General features: G+C 38.8%; 1 protein-coding gene across 1 annotated transcript; it reads right to left on the bottom strand.

Moving 5' to 3' along the window:
- Positions 1–275: 275 nt before the first annotated feature.
- Positions 276–18,009, bottom strand: LOC104838535 (protein-lysine methyltransferase METTL21E-like). The gene is made up of 6 exons (XM_010578320.1): positions 17,948–18,009; positions 15,819–15,927; positions 14,826–14,910; positions 4,218–4,378; positions 1,595–1,712; positions 276–700 (listed from the first exon to the last, which is right to left on the bottom strand). Exons 3-6 carry the CDS (start codon positions 14,893–14,895, stop codon positions 276–278), a joined length of 774 nt encoding a protein of 257 aa, XP_010576622.1. The 5' UTR covers positions 14,896–14,910; positions 15,819–15,927; positions 17,948–18,009.
- Between the last annotated feature and the right edge of the window lie 153 nt (positions 18,010–18,162).

Genomic DNA, 18,162 nt, shown 5'->3' with positions numbered 1-18,162 from the left:
ATAACAATAATGGTAAGACTTGTGAAAGTTATCAGTGTTGTCAGCTTAGCACATAAAAGTCAAGAAAACGTCAAAGATACATTTCTTCTGTGTATAAAACTATCAGCAAGTTGAATTTAGGAATTTATTAGGGATGCGCTAGGAATCTGATGTTTTGTTTTAGCTATCTCTTAAAATGTCATTCATGCAGGTGTTAGCAGCTACTAACATGGAAATTATTAAAAAGAGAACAAGCTGCAGAACAGCTGAAACTGTCACCTCCCTGTATCTCTCTTTCAGACTGCCAGTTTGGAAGGTCTGGCTTTCATCTTGCCTTTCCTCATTGCCTTATACAAGGTTATGTTCAAACTGGGGAAATTAGAAATCACCTCTAAGTCAAACAGCGTCTGAAATCTGCCCACAAATTGGTTCTCTTTGTCCAACCTAAATTTCATAGCCCACAGAATAACAGTGTCATTCTCACACAAGTGATCAAAAGTTAGGAGGAGTTCATCCAAGAAAGGATGGTGGTAAACTACATCAGCAGCCATAATGTAGTCGAAGTGACAGGAAGACCTAGGAAAGTTCTTTTCCAGATCAATTCCCCAAGATAATTCCTTAACACGAGGCTGGTGCTTGCATTTCAGCTTTGTATTTTGGAGAACATTGTGCTGAAGGTTTCCCAGCAGTTCTGGCAAATCAGTGGCAGTCACAAGTGCACCTGTGACAGGGAAAAAACAAATGTAATCTTTGAATATACTTCAAGACTTGAGTAAAAGTCCATTCACAAAAGCCACTGCACAAGGAACTGATTTTACCAGGTAGCTCTCACTGAAGGGAACAGAACAATGTAAATGCTCCCAATAGCTCTTAGCCATTGTGCTTAAAATAAATATTTGGTTCCCAGCAGTTCTACTCTACAAATTGCCATCTAAATGAAGCTGGGGATGGGTGTGGAGAAATCAGGTATTTACTGCATCTTGATATCATATTGGTTAAAAGTACAAAGAGTGACTAGGGATTGAAGAATATCAGTTACTCACTCCAAGAAGTCAGCATGAGATTTAAGCATTGCCTCTGGTTCTTCCCTTTTCACATAGGAAGAAGCTCTCTCAGACTATAGAAAGCTAAAATTCTGTTAAAATCCAGAAGTCACTGATCTGGAGAAAACACAACAGTGTCTGTAGCAGAAAAATCAAGTTGCTGATCAGTTGCTGAAAGAAAATGCTGAACACAAATGGAAAGAAAGTGACCTGGCATCCAAGAGCTGTTTGGTCACTGGAAGGTGATGCATTGGTCATACCTACATCTGGCTTCAACTGGTTGCCACTGATATCCTGAGAGGCCACTAGTTCCTTATTTTGGTCCTCTGTTTAACACTGTTCATGACAACATCATCTACTGGGACCTCCTTTATTGCATCAATACACTCACAGCTTTACAGAAAAAAAAATAAAGGAGGAGGTTTCCAAACAAGCCTGTTGGAATTTACTTTTTCTTGCTCTTGGAAGCTTTCAAACAACAGTCTTTTAGAAGAACTGAACCACTTCCTTTGTCCTCCAGTATTCATCTGAGAGATGTTTCCAAGAGCATAAGAGCAATGGCATGTACTCACCCAGTAAACTGGCTACTATGGAGACCAACCCAGTTCCAGCTCCAATTTCAATCACATTTTTGTCAACCAAATTGTATTGTTTAGAATTAGTTTCCAAAAAATAGCACAGAACAAGAGCCTGTAGGGGAGGGAATCCATGAACATACTGAACAAATGAAATAAATCTCTTCATTAAATATGCATTGTCATTTAAAAGCATGCAAAAAAATTCTTGTCTGTTCAAATGAGCAATATTAATTCAAGAGCTGTCCGTAAAGGATCACAGTTCACCATGATCTTTGAGCTCTATAGGCTGACAACATAAATGCCACAACATGCCTCAATATAGGCTTGCAAAGCATTACAGCGAGAAGGAACAACTGCAATTATCTAATCTGTCATGCTGCATAACATAAGCTATAAAATTCCAGTCAGCAATTCCTGCTTATAACTGCACTTACTTCTGGTTGAGTTAAAATGTGTCCTTCACAAAGACATCTTGATATAAGGACTGCTTGTGAGAGAAAATCCATAACACCCCTTGTTAAACTCTTCCAATAGTCAATTATTTCTAACAATAATTAATGACCACAATGATTCAAAAGGGACCAATATATTTACCCCTTTTCTTCCCGTTCAGTTTTTCAGTTACTATGTGCTTACCTTGTTAAGCTTAGCAAACTTTTATAGGAAACAAAGCCACAAAGAGCCCTTTACAACAGACTCTTTATATATGCATTTATAAAGTCTGATTAAGAAGCTTCTTCAGCTTTTCTGCCCTGTCTCATACTGACCAGTGAGTTCTTGTTCACTGTTGAAATAGAAATTACTAATTTTATTTCTCTGGCAAAGATAGTTTCCGGCTTGTCTCCCATGTTTTCTCCCATATTTTGATAATTACATAGTCTCCACTGAGAAATATGTATGATGGTTGCCACATCTTTTTGCAATACAGATGACTATTTGGAAAGGCAATTATTAGTGGCTTAGTCTGGCATAGCACAATTACGCTCTTAACCAATTAAGAAGTAGAAGGAAAGGAACTGAAAGACTGTTGACCAATGTTAACATGCTAGAAATTCAAACAAAGGTCTTGCCTTCTACCTCTTAATTCAGAGCAAAAAGAATAGGGTCTTTTATGCAAACTTCCATATACCTCAAAATCAACAAAGCTTTGATAAAGAAGTAAGTCTGTGAGCACCAGGACTAATTAAAGCCAGGTTCCTAAAGATTGTGTCTGATGTTTGACTGACATTTAAAAACATATGATATTAAGATTTTCTGTTAGTTATATATTTCTATAATTTCTTCCCTCAGAGTTTTGCCATATTCTGTTGTAGAAACTGGCTGGCAGGATCAAAATTTCTGTGGGTTAAATTAGGAAAACTTTGAAATCTGCCTTCCTTTCCATGAAACACGCAGAAACTTTATTTTCCTTAAAGTTTCTGCCCTCTCGACAAATTTGGCTGACATTTTTTGGAAGAGTTCAAATACTGCTGGATGGAACAGGAAGGGAGAACACGAAGAGACACAGACAGAAGGGTTGCCTTCCTTCCACAGCAAAACTGGCTAAACCCTTCCAGAAAAAAAAGTACAGCCCATGATTTTGTAAGAATAATTGGCCGTCAGCCAACCTTTCCTTGAACACATGCACTGAGGCCACTAAGAGATATAGCATAAACGACTTGTCCAGGTCTGCTCAGACAAGGAAAATTGTTTGGAGTTCAAAACAGCAGAGCATGCTAACTCTCCTCAGCTGAACTATGGCCTACTTGGCTATGTTCTACGGCTGAACTTCTTAAAAATAGTATGATCCTAGGAGGCTGATACTGTTGGGACAGAAATGGAGCCTCCTGGGTTTTAGTCTTCTCCTCCTATAGGGGCTCCTGGAGACGGTTCTGTTTCAGGGATGTTCTCTGACTGCCCCAAGTGTCAATGGTGCATCGTGGCACCTCCCTGCGCACAGTGGTTTCTTTCACTCTTAATTATTTCAAAACAGTCAGTTAGCTGCATTGCACAGATTCAAAACCTTGAAGAAGGCTCTTTGTACGGTGGGTATATTGATGGTTCTTTTATCAAGAGCCAAGGACAACGGTTCTCTCCCACTAGATTTCTGGCTGTTTAAGAAACTGAAAGCTCCAGCTGAACCTTTTCCCATGTCTGTGTATTTACAAGGTAAATTTGTTTCTCACATGAGCAGGTTGAGTAGCTTCCATGAGTGCTAATACCTTGTGAGTTCATATCACAGCTGTTTCCGCAACCTGGATCTGGCTGCTATACAGCTGTCTGTATTTTAAAATGTACAGAAATGTAATCAACACAAGACTGCCATATATCCTTCAAGATATGCTTGTAATTGGCCAATAGGATCAAAAGTTACTGGTAAGTGAGGAAGGGACACAAGATCATAGATCTTGTGTGACAGGGGCACAAACGAGAAATACCATTTAAGCTTTGAGAACCAGGAATCCATACAAAATCAGGCTAAATTCAGCTTTGGGATTTGCAGAACAGAGACAGAGAAGCACAGAATGTTTTCCTTTGGTTTACAACACACAACAAAACATATTTATAATGCAAAATAAATTAAAAGTGCTAGCAGACTCCAAAACTAAAAAATAACAATGCTGCATAAATATTGTACCGATGGCCAGACGACCGCCCCGTAACAATCAGTGGCTTCTGTAATTCGTATTTCATGGCCAGCAAAGTGAAAGCCTTCCCAGGGTTTATGAGTTATAAGAGGAGGAAAAAAACGCCTTCTCGTGATTTCTGCAACTATCTGTTCATCTTCTTCTTTCCCCCCTGGAAGCAAAAGTATAAAAGGTCAAACAGGCTGAGTGGACTGATAACGAAACTACCAATTTATATTGAAAAGCTGATTTGGAGGCAAGAATGTGAATTATGTCCGTGAATAAAAATAAATTTCACCATTAATGGTTAGCATGATACATGGGAAGTCTCCTGAATTCTAACTGAAGTTTTCAGTTTATGACTAAATAATTTCCTGTTTTGCTGAAGAAGCCAAGTTCATAAAAAGTAAAGAAGTGGAACGTTATCATATTTCGCTTTCCATTTCAGCAATCCAAAGGAAATTTAACTTCTTTTTCCCTTCAAGAGCAGCTGCCCTAGTATAGACACTCATGGCCTTATGTGCCCAGATTTTTTATTATCTTCCATATCCTTTTACTGTTCGCTTTCCCCACATTATGGTTCTTTTTGACAGTAAACAAAAGGAGCCACAGTATCATTTATAAGTCTGTCACAAAACTTGTGAAACAGATCCTAGCAACACAAATTATGACAGACAGGAGCGAAAGCACTAGTGTTGTCAGGAATGCTTATCCACCCACCCCAACAGAGCCCTGTCAGAGAGATTCTTTCCAGTTGGCTTGATATCCTGAATGCCATCCCTGTTGCTAAGCGAAGGATATTTATGATAGCTAACATAATCCCAGATAACTCTTCTAACAGGAGAAGACTCATTCTTTTTTAGCTGAATACCAAGCCAGTTTCAGTTTTGCCATCATCACACAAAGCAGCACCAAAATGTTACAAAAAAAAAAAATACGTAAGTGAAGCTGCCCAGAGCATTTTCTTAGCGAAGTCTAGAATCATTCCAAGTTTTCACAGGAAATTTGCTTTCACAGCCAACTATGATCTCTTGGCAAATTAGCTAAAGCAAAACATGTTTACAAGCTAAACCTCCTAGAAAGCATGCTAGATATTTAGATAACTGGGTTACCATCTTGTTCAAAGCAGAGCTTCTGTATCAAGCCTGCAGTTACCATCAAAATCACAGATACCACGATCAGGATCTGCATGGAAACTGCAGGCCCAATGGCTATTAAAAATGAAAACATTTGTGTTTTCATCAGCATAAACCACATTGCTTTACCGAAGATTCTTCACGTTTTCTTCCCCCTCAAATCACTGCAGTCACAGGACATGACGGCCTCAAGTGTTGTCATTTGCTCTGCCATATACCTTGGTATTTTTATTGCCGTAACCTATTGACAAAGTCTCTCTCCCTTCCTTGTGATAGAAGAACCAAGGAACAAAAGCAGGGATGAACAAAGAAAGAGATAATGCCAAACAAAAACACATCAGGAAGATGCTCAGGCTCATTAGCCAGTGCTTTTAAGTTTGCAACTCAAATTACTCTAAGCACCAGAGGAAACCAGAGAATAGCAACAAACAAGGAAGAAAACGCAAAAATGTTCATGTTCAATCTTAGTGTGTTGACACTAAGACATAATCTGAAAGTTAAAAAAAAACAAACAAAAAACCCCCAACAACAAAAAACAACTAACCGATCCACTGTACTCCAACAATTTATTGGGGGGGGGGGGGCAGGGAACAAACCCTAATCATGGGCTACAGCAAAATTAGAAATAATTAGAAATAATGTAATGCATATACTACTGGAAAAAATATAAACAGTATAATTTTATAAAAGTAACTTAAATAAAATAGTCAACATTGAAACTATAGTATTTTACAATGTTAGGAAATAAGTAGTATGTGACAGCCCAGTACACTTTCTGCAAGCCTCTAATGTTAAGTTGAGAGAAAACACATGCGTCACTGTGCCTGCAAGCAGGGAACTCTGCAAAACATGAGTTAAGTGCCAGAGAAATACTGCTCCAGGGCAAAATTAATCTTTTCTTATGAAAGAATTAATATGAAGCTGTCTTATTACACATATCGTAAGTGTATTTAATGTATCATCCTGTTTCCACACATACCAGATACAGCCTGCTTTTAATCTTCTTTGATTGCTTAGAGCAGTCTGAGCTTGTTCTGTGATCAGTACTAGCTGTGGAAGTAAAAAGCTATTCCTTCTATTACCTCCCAATTGCAACCATTTTTCTTGATTCTTCCTCCCTTGACATCTGTTTGGGATCCAATTCTATTGAGAAGCCGTAACTTACTAAGTCTTAACTTAAAAAGTTTCTGCCAGAAGATCTATAAAACTTTAGCAGTATTACAGCTACCCCTCTAGTACTCAATAAATATTTCCCACTTATTCCCTACATTATCAGCAATCTTTCTACTTAAGGCTTGCATAGCAGCTACACTAACAGAGTTTGTAGGCCACTGCTCCCTACCTGAGCTAAACTGTCCACACCCCTGAAAGAAGAAACCCAGATCTGCTGATTAATAACACTACATAAATCTTTGGCCATCTTATCCCTTCAGTAATCCTCCAGGTAGGTTATCTGGAGAAGTTTACATATTTTTTATATTTTTGTCTTCCCCTTAAGAAGTTCTTACTATTGTGGAGAATCAAAAAGAGCATATGTTTCATCAGAGACATCATATGGTAGACAGGCTTCAACACCCTAATGAGAAATTTTATCAGGACCAGGATGCTAATGATTCTGACGAAGAGCGCTGACAAAACAAGAAGTGCAGACTTTTAGCCAGATTTGCTTACTTACATACAAGTTTCCCCTCGTACTGCAAAAGGCACTCTTCTATTTTCTGCTTTATATCTTTCAGAATAACTAAACTTCTGTGGGACTGCACAAAAGGAAAGAAGTTAATTTTTCTGTAACTGCCTTCAGAGCAGTCAGAACAGAAAAATAACGAACTAGCGGGAAATCTTTCAAGCAACAAGAGAATCAGAGTAAGCAAAATCCAAGTGAGATGAAGTCTTTTAATACCTGCAAACACTGAGAAAGTTTTGTTGGTACTTTGACCAAACTAGTTTCTTGATAACAGATGTAAAATCCAATAGGAAGTTATTCTCCTGGAAGTGTTTATCTCTGTATTAGTCCATAGTCTCTTGCTCAGGAAGAAAAAATAATCTTGGAATTATGACTCAATGAATGGATTTTAATGACATTTTAAAACAACAAGAGCTGACTCATCAGTAGAATAGCATCAGACAAGAGAAGAGGAGGCTTGACTGACCTGGCTTTCAATTCCTGTAAGAATGTAGGCGCCTAATGGGCATTTCCAGCAGTAGTACTCGAGCACCCACGCTAAACTGTTAGAACTTAAAGGTCTGCTAGGACTGGTTCCTCCCTTCTTCATTTGCCTGGCTTTGACCAGGTGGGTTTGCCCTCACTCCTCTTCTGTGATTTGGAGAGGCATGGAAGTGGTATATACATAGAATGACTTTCCTCAGCCTATTCACCTCTTTGCATGAACATGTATACACAAAACCCACTGGAGTTTCAGCTGCTAGAACCTTATTTACATTAAGATGGCACAGTCTGATCCTGTTCAGGCAACATATGAAAACTGAGACAATTTCTGTTGGTGAAACAGATAGCGCTCCTTTGGTCTTGAACTTGCGTTCACAAAGAAGTTCCCAGCCATAGATGCCCCAAAGTCTTCTTGAAATAGAGTTTGAATGTCTTTAAGTTTAAGAATTTCTGCTTAATATGTTAATTTCTTACAGCATTCTTTGAAATATTTCAGGTAAAGGATTGTTTATCATAAAAGTCTAACGTCTCTGGAGCATGTTATTTGAACCCCCTTGATTTTAACTTAATATCAGGGCTGAGGGAGAAAAGTCATATACTGCTGACACATCTTACACTATATCAACCACATCATTAAGAAAACAGCGTAAACATCATTCTCAAAGGAAAAGCAATCATCGTTATTACAACTGAAATGCGAACATAGTTTTCCAAAGAGATGTACTAAATCATGTGGAAGACTGGAGTTGTGAAGTCAGTGGCAGGTTAGTTACAGAAACGCGTGTCAAGCTGCAAAATCTTGCATAGGGAACCAGAGGATTTTGCTGACACATTCAAATGTCAAGTGGAATGTTTTATATTAGAACAAAACCTAAAGAAAGAAAAGGACATGAGTTCTGCTGAGACAGAGTTGAAGTCCTTCAAGTGGGGAAGGGAAGGCAGAAGGAAAATTACAGGAGATAGACTAGGTCAGAATGGACCAAGTTGCAAACTGCAGCATCTTTTTCTGTATCAATGAAGCAAATCACATGAATGGGCCTTAGGCTATCTTCATCTGCACACTTTTTGCTTAGAATGAGTAGAAATAGTACCTGTTTTGAAACATGCTACATGTTCAGCTCTTCCCTTTACACCAATTGTCATATAAAATCATGCTTGGGAGCATACAGCTCCATCAGGAAACGGTAGCCTGAAAATTCAGTTGGGTATCTTCCATCAATTAATAGCATATGTTAAAACTCTCACTACATAACTAATGATACTACCTACATTAATGCATTCTCCACTGAATAAAAAGGGAACAGAGCCAGGCACTGTTAAAGAGCACTTAAAATGCAGGAAAAGCAGCAAAGACAAGAGGGATGAATTAAAATTAAATTTAAAAAAAAATAGATACCATTGTCTAGATACCTGAATTAAAATGTGGCTAAAAAAGGAAGTAAAATGACCCTTCTGCATGAAAGCTGTGAAGAATATACTAACAGTCAATATCTCCATTTTCAGACTCATTCACGAATAGCACACAGAGTAACAAAACATCCTCCAAGTACTTTGCTAATGGATTAGGACAGCATTAATTCAGAAACAATAGTTTCACCCAATGATTCATCAAAACAACCTACAGGGGAAAAAAATACAGATTAGTCTCTTTCAAGTGCTGGCCTGACCCTACTTAATCTCTTGAGGTCAAATGGTGTCACAGCCCAAGGTGATAAGGAAATAAGACCCAGCTGCCTTCTGCTTCTCTCCTGCTTTGATGGATACTCTCCAACTGGCAAAAGGAATGAAATCCAAGCCTTAGGCATGGACTTGACCTGACAAAGTTCAGGCCTACAGCAACATATTCTCCCTTCTTCAGAAGCAGCATACTCTCACCTGAAGAGTTTAGATTTAAAATTTACCATTTAGACTTGTACTTACAAATATTTTAAGAACCATGTATCAGCAGCTGTGAAAACACACATGGTTCCTCTGAGACTTCTCAGCAATTGCCTCTGAGTCTGATGAATACAGGAGGACTACCTATACTGACATTACTGATTGAGTAATGCATGAGAGAAAGTTCCAAGAATTCATGATAGCCAGGACTCTTCAGATCTCCTCATTCTGGACACACAGAACTGAAATCATCCAAAGTAAAGATTCAAGATGTGTTTTATATATATCAAAGTAAAGATTCAATATGTATTTTATATATAATATACATTACATATATTATATATTCACACACACATATATATATATATAAAATAGCTATCTATATACCCCAACGTCAAGAAGATGCCTACAGAAAGGTCAGTAAGGGAACAGATCTGCAAGCAGTTCTTTAACTGTAAGAGATGACTGGAGAAGCGTTACATTACTAGACTGACAGGAATCATCAGAAGGTAGCCCTGTGAATCCATCGGGGTATTTCTAATGGTTCCTAAGTTTACCCCAAAACTACAGTAGGTCCCAATTCTAAGGGACTCTGGAGTCTCACAATTTTTACTGAGCTACTAACATTTCAGGATCAGAGCCCTGGTCTTGCAAGCATTACAGATGGCTCCATGGAAACATACACAATCCTGAATCACAGAAGAGTCCACAAATTCCAGGTGGTATCACTTTAGTATCTTTATTTCATTCCACTAATTTCTATTTCATTCCATTCCATTCCAGCTTAAGGACCCTTAAAGGAAGAGGTTAGGATGGAAATCTAATCATGCCCTTGACTTTCCAGAAGTCAGATGTAAACTACACCTTTCTAAGAATATAAAGCAAAGTACTGTTCCAGTACTTATCTAAACTACACAGTTAATTTTTCCTTACTTCATCCCTACCTACAAAGAGGGAAATGATCATGTAACTGAGTGTAGACATTCTAGTACGTTCATTACAAGCTCAACCTGCTGAAGTGACGGCAATGACAAGGTATATTATATTGATTAATCTGAGATACTACGTCAGGGTAATGTAATGCTTGAAACTTTATATTTTGAAATGCAGAAATACAAAACTGCCACCCACGAGCAACCTCTTCTCAGCCAAGAGACAAGATGCACTTAGCTCGGAGCATGAGGAGACAAGAACAGGAGAGGGGTATGCTCACAGTATCCAGTCTATGTATTTACCCAGGCTTGAGAGGTACATTTTCAATTTGAAATTCACACCACTGATATCCCAGCCCCATCCAAGTCACTGGCCATCAAAAACCATTAGAAGGCTGAAAATGGAAACACCTAGTCAGATTATCTCATGAACACCTAATGAATTCAAATGTGCGAAGTACTTCCCTTATTACTTCATAATGTTTGTCTGTCATTGAAAACATCTTCGGGTCTAGGCTCAGCAGCTATTTAATCTCTAACGATAACGAAATTACTTCCCTTTGACTACAAAAGCAGACTGTGTTCTTAAATTAGATGGTCTAATGTACATTATAAAAGGCCGACAGCCAATTTCCTGATGGATAGGACGGCTCTGGATGAGTAATTTAGACACTGTAAACCATTGTCTAGTCTAATCTTTCACCTTGCCCAGTCAAGAGGGCTTTGTGCCATTGAAAGCTCTTACTTCCTTGTAACGACATGCCAGAACACGCCAGGTACCACAGCCAGCAGAACAGAAGGGACTCAACAAAATGCCTCCCAATTTTCACCTACCAATAATTCTGGATTTCTAAAATATTTCTTTGAGCAAAGGACCTGAAAGTAACTTAACACCACCAATCCATGCAAACCTACCACCTTTCTCGTGTGGCAGTTGAGAAATATTTACTTTATTGTTGAAATGCAGCTACTGCAAAGGGGAAAGATGTGAAAACAGGAAAGACAGGCACATGGCTGAGAGGGAAGTATATGTTACAGACTTCTCTACAGAGTTAATCCATGCCTTGATTATTTGGGTGTTGCCTCCAACTTCTGTTCTATCCATACACAAGAAGTTTCTATTTTAGTTTAGTAATGTCTTCAGCAAAAGCAGGTCTACTTGTTGGGGGGAGAGAAAAGGAACAGAGAAATGTTAATTCAAATTAGTACACCTGATGTTTACTACAGTATTTGAATGCTGCCACTTTCAACAAAAGAGCTCAGAGAGAAGTTACTATAAGATAGCCAAGAGGTAAATTCAGAGAAGAGGTATTTTTAGACTATTCTGATTTGCTGTGAAGGTGCTGTTTAGCTCTAGTCATTCCTTAATTGGGTTATACTCAAGTCTTATTCCACACTACCTCTATTAGCCTTTTAGTATTTGGGAACAACTTGTTGCCTAAGAGGAGTAGAATTTGAGTTCTGGTATTTCAGGTTAATCCTGCAGTGAAGAAAAAAAAGATGGGTAAATACTGGTGTGAATTCCATGAGTTTGGGGGTTTAATGCTTTTAAGATAAGAATTAATGGAAGAGGTTGTTTGGTTGTCTCTTTTTTTAAAGATAGAAGCATAAGTCAAAGCCAAGAGACAAAAAAACAGGAAGATGAAAGAAGGGAAGGCAGGTGGCGGGAAGACACAGCAAAAGCATCATTTGTACATAGTATAAATAGGCTCATTTTTTAACCAGCACTGTTAATTGCAAAGGCCACAATATAAAGAACGATTCAGCAATTTAAGCACTCAGAAAATGGAGGAACTGGGTGCTGGACCTTCCTCAGATGGATTCAAATTCACAACTCACCCGAGGGGTGCTTCCCTTCCCCTCCATCACCAGAGGTGGGCCACCAGGAAACCAGGATTGCAAGAATCACGTTAGAAGGACAACAAGCAAGGAAAAGCCCAGCTATTGGGCACTCAGTTGTAAAGAGGCAGACTCGGGCTCCACGCTCTGGTCCCAGGATGTTTTTCACATTTTATAGCAAAGTCTTTGAAGTCAGTGGAAAAGTGTCAGTGGGGAAGGGAGTGAGAAAGGTAAGAAGCGTCTTTAGAAGTAAACCAGGAAATCGGAATGAGACACTAAGTCACTCCCTCTTCCCAGCTGAATATCTTGACTTCTAAGTTACAGGGTTAGGCTGGTTCTCCCTTGCCTCCATTCCAACTATGTCCCATTTAAGGAACCTTTCTGGACTCCACACAGAGACTTGAAATGATGGCAGGAGTTGTCATCAGTTAGGACATCTGTCAAATACGGTGAGTAGAAGGAGTGTGTCCCTTCTAAAATGCTGGGAGATATGTGAAGGTTACCAGGTCAGCATTTTCTCAGATATTTATGGATTAAAAACCGAGCCCTGGCCAAGTGAAGTGAGACGATGGAGTGTCAAGGACAAGTATGCCTTGCAAACTTGCTCTCCTCCTTTTGTCTCAGGGATAAAATTATTCTGGAGTGTATTTAAATAATATTGACCGTGGTAATTTAGTATCCCAAGAAATTAAGACAGGATTGGCATCTCAGAAGAGTTTAGCCAAGGAGAGTTAAAGATAATGATCAAGAAAAATCATGAAAGGAAAGAAAAGAGACATCTAACGATGCAGGTGTGATGGAGAACTGATTGGATAAAGACACCAGAGGAAAGATGAGACTGGGTGAGGATCTACCTGTGAGCTGAGAACCAGTAGTGATGGGAATCATGAACAAGAATAAGGAGTTTTAACCTGGAGAACCTGTGACAAGCCAGTTAAGAAGGAAAGGGGAAAGCACCAAATTTTAAGAGCTCAGACTGGAACTTGCAGAGAAACTGAACTGGAATAAGAACCCTGAGAAACAGAGACTGAGACTGGGTAGGTGAAGTTAAAGAAATGGGAATGGGGAAGGTGGTAGAGGAAAAGAATGAGAACAAGGCAGGCCCAGGGTGATGGAGCAGGTTAAGTCTCCGTGCAGCAGGTTTGGCATCCTTCGCCTCCAGAACATGGCATGGAATTTAATACTCCAAAGCCTAGTGTCAGATGAAACGGTAAAGATATCCCATTTTCCATCCATGTCTCCTCATCCTCTTAAATTAATGCTTCTAGACCTGGAAGAGAACCACCTGCTACTGCTACCAACACAGTTACTCTGTTAGCTAAGTGGAATATATTTCTGTATTTGATCTAAAGATTCTGCCCTACCAACTAATTTTGCATACATTGACATAACGTCCCAGAACTCAATTTATTTTCATAATACAAAAGCTAAAAAAATTACATGCAGACTCACTCCTCCCCGCCCTGAATTCTGCATGAAGAGAGGATCAATATTAGAGTCAAGCTTGCAGAAGCATAGAAATGCCTGTGCAACTTTACCCCAGCCCTCACGTAGTACAGAATACATAATGACAGTCATCAATATTTCAGTTTATAGTAGTTCTATCTTTAATATTTATACTTCTAGATATTTCTTCCCCCAAGAATCATGCTTCATTGCATAGGATCAACTTGAGCTCTTTGTTCAAGTTAGAATTACACAACAGGAAAGGGAATTGCATTAAAGAAAATCTCCAGATTAAGGCACTTGAACAGAGCTTTATGGAACAGCAATCTATATCAATCCCCATCAGCCACCTTCTTGTGCAATGTCAGCTTTCCAGAGAAAGTCATCAATTCGGGGTACTTTAAAAAAAGTATTTAAAAGTAAAACAACAAACATTAGTTTCACTAGGCAGATAGTTAGTTTTAAGTATTGCCATCATGCCCAAAGCTTCACCTTGCCTCACTGAACAGGTAGCAAAGCAAAGCCAGACAGTAAGCTCTCTTGAAAAAGCAGAAGCCCGAAAGCCTGGCTCTACATGAACCAAGACTCAGCTGAGATTTTAAACAAAAATATTATGAAAAACTAAATAATTTTTTAAAAAACCCTCCTTCTTTCGCATTCAGCTGTACAACGCAACTAGATCCCATCCCAAAACAAAACACACACTTGCCCTAAAACCTTGTATACTCCTGGTGACCCCTAAAAAGGGGATTATTCATGACGCTTTAGGATCTTGAAAGATGTGCAGCCATGAGCTTGCTTAACAGAAAAAGCTGCCAACAGCCCCTGAAGGTATTTGAAGATTAAGTTTGAGGCTGTCTAGACAGAAACCAAGCTTGTAATAACCAATTCTCCCTAATTGACACCCCGCAAACAAACCTCTCCTGAATAGCTTGATCGTAGTCACAGCTTCATTCCCTGGAACCAGTTACAGGCAAGATGCCAGGCACTGGTAGGAAACTGCCAGGACCAGAGTATGCCGGCATAGCAGATACTTACTGCATAGCTAGAATACTACAACAGCGCTATCTGTTGTATTTTCTGTACAAGTGCCATAAACACAATTCTTCAGAAAAAAATGAATGAGAAGATAGCTCATTGTCAGCAAGACACCTTGTTCCTTATACTTAACAATATTCCTAAGTGCAACAAGAAAACACAGTGAAATAAGAAACATTTTACCTTCTTGTCTTTCCAATTCTCTTATCAGTTCATTTTGTAGATGACTATGTTGTGATGATGTCAAATCCATACTATGCCACAAAACCTGGGACAGAGAAACACAAGCTTGCCTGAATAAAATTACTTTATTTCTTTTTCCCCACATAACACTTCTCAAAAAAATTAAAATTATTTTTACATGTATTATGCTATAATTTATTTCTATTGATAATAAAGACATGTAGACAAATAAATATCAGTATTCAAAGCATAAAAGAACCAGAAGCAGCAAGCTAGTTCAACTGTTCTACTCTCAAAGAGGGGAAAAAAAGCAAGCTGATTAAAAAAAAAAAAGCTTTGATAAATGTTTAAAACTATTTTATGATATTTTAAAATTAGAATCAATTCAAATCAGGGTTAGTAGGCTTATAAACAACTGAAAGGAAAGGTAGCAACAAATGTCTGAAAGAAGAAAAATTGCACCAAAGGATCTAATCTTGTTTGAATTAATTGGCTTGGAAGGAACAACCTTTTAGTAAAAGTTGCGCATGAGAATAAGTAGGAAGCAGGAGCTATAGACAACATGCAGAATAGAATGTGTATGTGCCTATACAGACAGACACAGAACATGCAGACTTGGAAGAAAAAAAGTAATAGGAAAAGTATGACAGAGGCCAATACAATTTTCAGCTGTCTGCAGAAAAGCAGACAGCCAACCAATAGTCTCCAATTCTTGATATTTTACAATCAGAAACACACTGAGTTCAGAGAAAAAAAAGAAAAGAAAATCAGTGCTCTGGTAATTTTTAAAGCTCTTGCATTGTTATATGGAAATTTGATTGATTTTTGCAGGAATGGTTACAGGCAGCATACAGTTAATAATCTACAGATGTCTAAACACCCAATAGGGATGGAATTAAATAAGGCAACGGGTGAAGGGGTATCTCTATCTAGTAAAAAAAAAAAAAAACCCAAAGTAAAAACATACGCTGAATATCAAGAAAACTTCCTCACAGTGCAAAGCCTTAGGCAGGTTTTCCTCTCAAGGCTTTGGACGAAAGAGGACAGTGCAGAAGAGTCCTGTCTTCTTAGAAAGGATGCACCATATTCTCTTGACTTCACCCTACAAAAGGCATACAGGTTCAATGTTTTAACCTTATCATCACAATGCCAGCAGCCATTAACCTATTTGAAGGTGGAAAATAACTTCGGGGGCTTCTACACATCACTGTAACTTGTAGAACAAAAATACTGCTATTATAGTTATGTCTACCTATGAACTTAGCAACAGTAACATCATTACATGGGGAACTTAAAAGAGATTCAATGGGATTCAAAGTCTTTGTATGCATCTTCCGAGTAACAGGTAGCATTAGAAACTACTGCGACATTGAGCAGTAAATGTTACACACATCCATCAGCTTGTCATCTACCTCAGAAGTATGAAAAAAGACAAATTTTCTTCTCATTAGAAGATAAAAATAACAAGTTAATAATCAATCCTTTTGTATTCTGAAGGACAAGCAATGTTGCACTATAAAATCATCCTTAAAGGGAAAACCTTTGTATTTTGTGGTCCTCGATGTTTTGGGGGTTTTTCCCTTCTAAAAATTCCTTTGAGGTACACTGAACGACACAACAACCTGTCTGACTTCAGCATATGAATTCAGGAGTACTACAAGCCACTAAACAGTGCAGAACAGCACAGTTGCTGAGTTATGCTGTTGAAAGTAAATGACACAAAGTAATTTAAAGACACAGACAAGCAAAATACCACTGGCATGGGCTGCATTTCAGTCAACTTTACCTGAATTTCCTGCAGCTTCCCAAAGATGGTACTCAATCAGAAAAAATCCTTATCTGCCCCGTCATTTCCCTCCCAGGCAGAAGTGTGCTCTGAAGTGTGTTATCACGCGTTGCCAACATCCCCACTCCAGAAGCAAGAATAAATCCCGACAGCTGCAGCCGGAACGCAACACGGCACCACACACCGCGTCCCTTACGTAAGGGAGCAGATTTCGTAACAGCAGCAGGCACCCCGTCAAGGGTAACCAACCAACTTTGTGTGTTTTTTACAAAAATAAGATACTGGCACAGCGTTAGCAACCACTCACTGTCACCGAAAAGTAACCGCAGAGCTAAATATCAGTCCTGGGAGTCAAAGGGGTCTTCCAAGCACCGAGCGCCATTTACAAAGGGGCAAGGGTATATAAATGCATGCTCACGTTGGAATGCAGAGCTGTAACAAGGTACACAGCCCCCAAAATCCTAGCACACTTTATCCCATGAGACAGCCGTCAACATGCATAACCATACACATACCACTCCTCTTTTGTAAATACAAGATGTACATTCGCGCAACTGATTGCAACCACTTACTGCCATGGGAAAAAATACAGGCATCTTTAAGACTTCTCTTATTTAGACTGTAACCAATTCAGGACAGGAACTGTCTCCTCCTTTATCCAGTTTTTAGCAAAATTAGGCTTCAACCTCAACTGGGGTTTCTGGGTGCCATTGAAAAATAATAAATTATTGTACAAAAATACTAAACAAGCCCTACAGAGAACTGAAGGTCTCTGTACTTTACCATACTTGGTAGAAGAAATTAATAGAAGCTCTTCTACATTCAGAAACTATCAAACAAATCACCAAGACCCGACCTACACTTTTAAAGCAAAATTGAATAATACAGAGTGACTTACAAAACACTGCTGTAAAAGTGGCTGTTCGGGCTGAGAATTTGCTTAAAAGATGATCATCTTTTACAAAAGTAGTATCAAAAGGGATCATTTTTGCCCAGTAAACACTGTACATGAAGTATTAGACTCCCAGCAACTAAGGGCCAAATCCTACCCAGTTCACCTCAGCCCTTCATCCTTTCAGGGGAGGCTAATGTTTCATATGGAACTTACCTGTATGGACTTGGACTTTCAAACAATGGAACAATGAGAAATGAAGTAGAAATAGTAAATGGGAAGACAAAAGAAGCAAGACAGAGGACTACAATGTAATGTAAGAACCCAAGTAGGACTGGCAGCATTCAGTGCTTTTCCATCTTAATCCACAGGAACTATAAATAAATTCTACACATTGTTCCTCTCACAAATTAATCCGACATGAGTGCTGCAACCAGCGGGTACCTCTGAACATCACTTCTGCAGCCAAATTCTGTCTTTGGACATGGTCACATAACTCCAAGTCTAGAAACACAACATTTAACATTCAGAACGTGAACAATTATAGCACCTCAGATTATATAAGGACTTACTGTACTGTATGATTTTCCGAGGGCTTACACTGTCTCATGAATGGTTCAATAAGCAACGTTACTTTGAGCACAAAACTTTCAGGACAG

The sequence above is a fragment of the Haliaeetus leucocephalus genome, unplaced genomic scaffold (genome assembly GCF_000737465.1).
Source record: "Haliaeetus leucocephalus isolate CR32 unplaced genomic scaffold, Haliaeetus_leucocephalus-4.0 Scaffold626, whole genome shotgun sequence".
NCBI lineage: Eukaryota > Metazoa > Chordata > Aves > Accipitriformes > Accipitridae > Haliaeetus > Haliaeetus leucocephalus.
The sequence above is the reverse complement of the archived record's forward strand: the minus strand, read 5'-3'. Positions and strand labels throughout refer to the sequence as shown.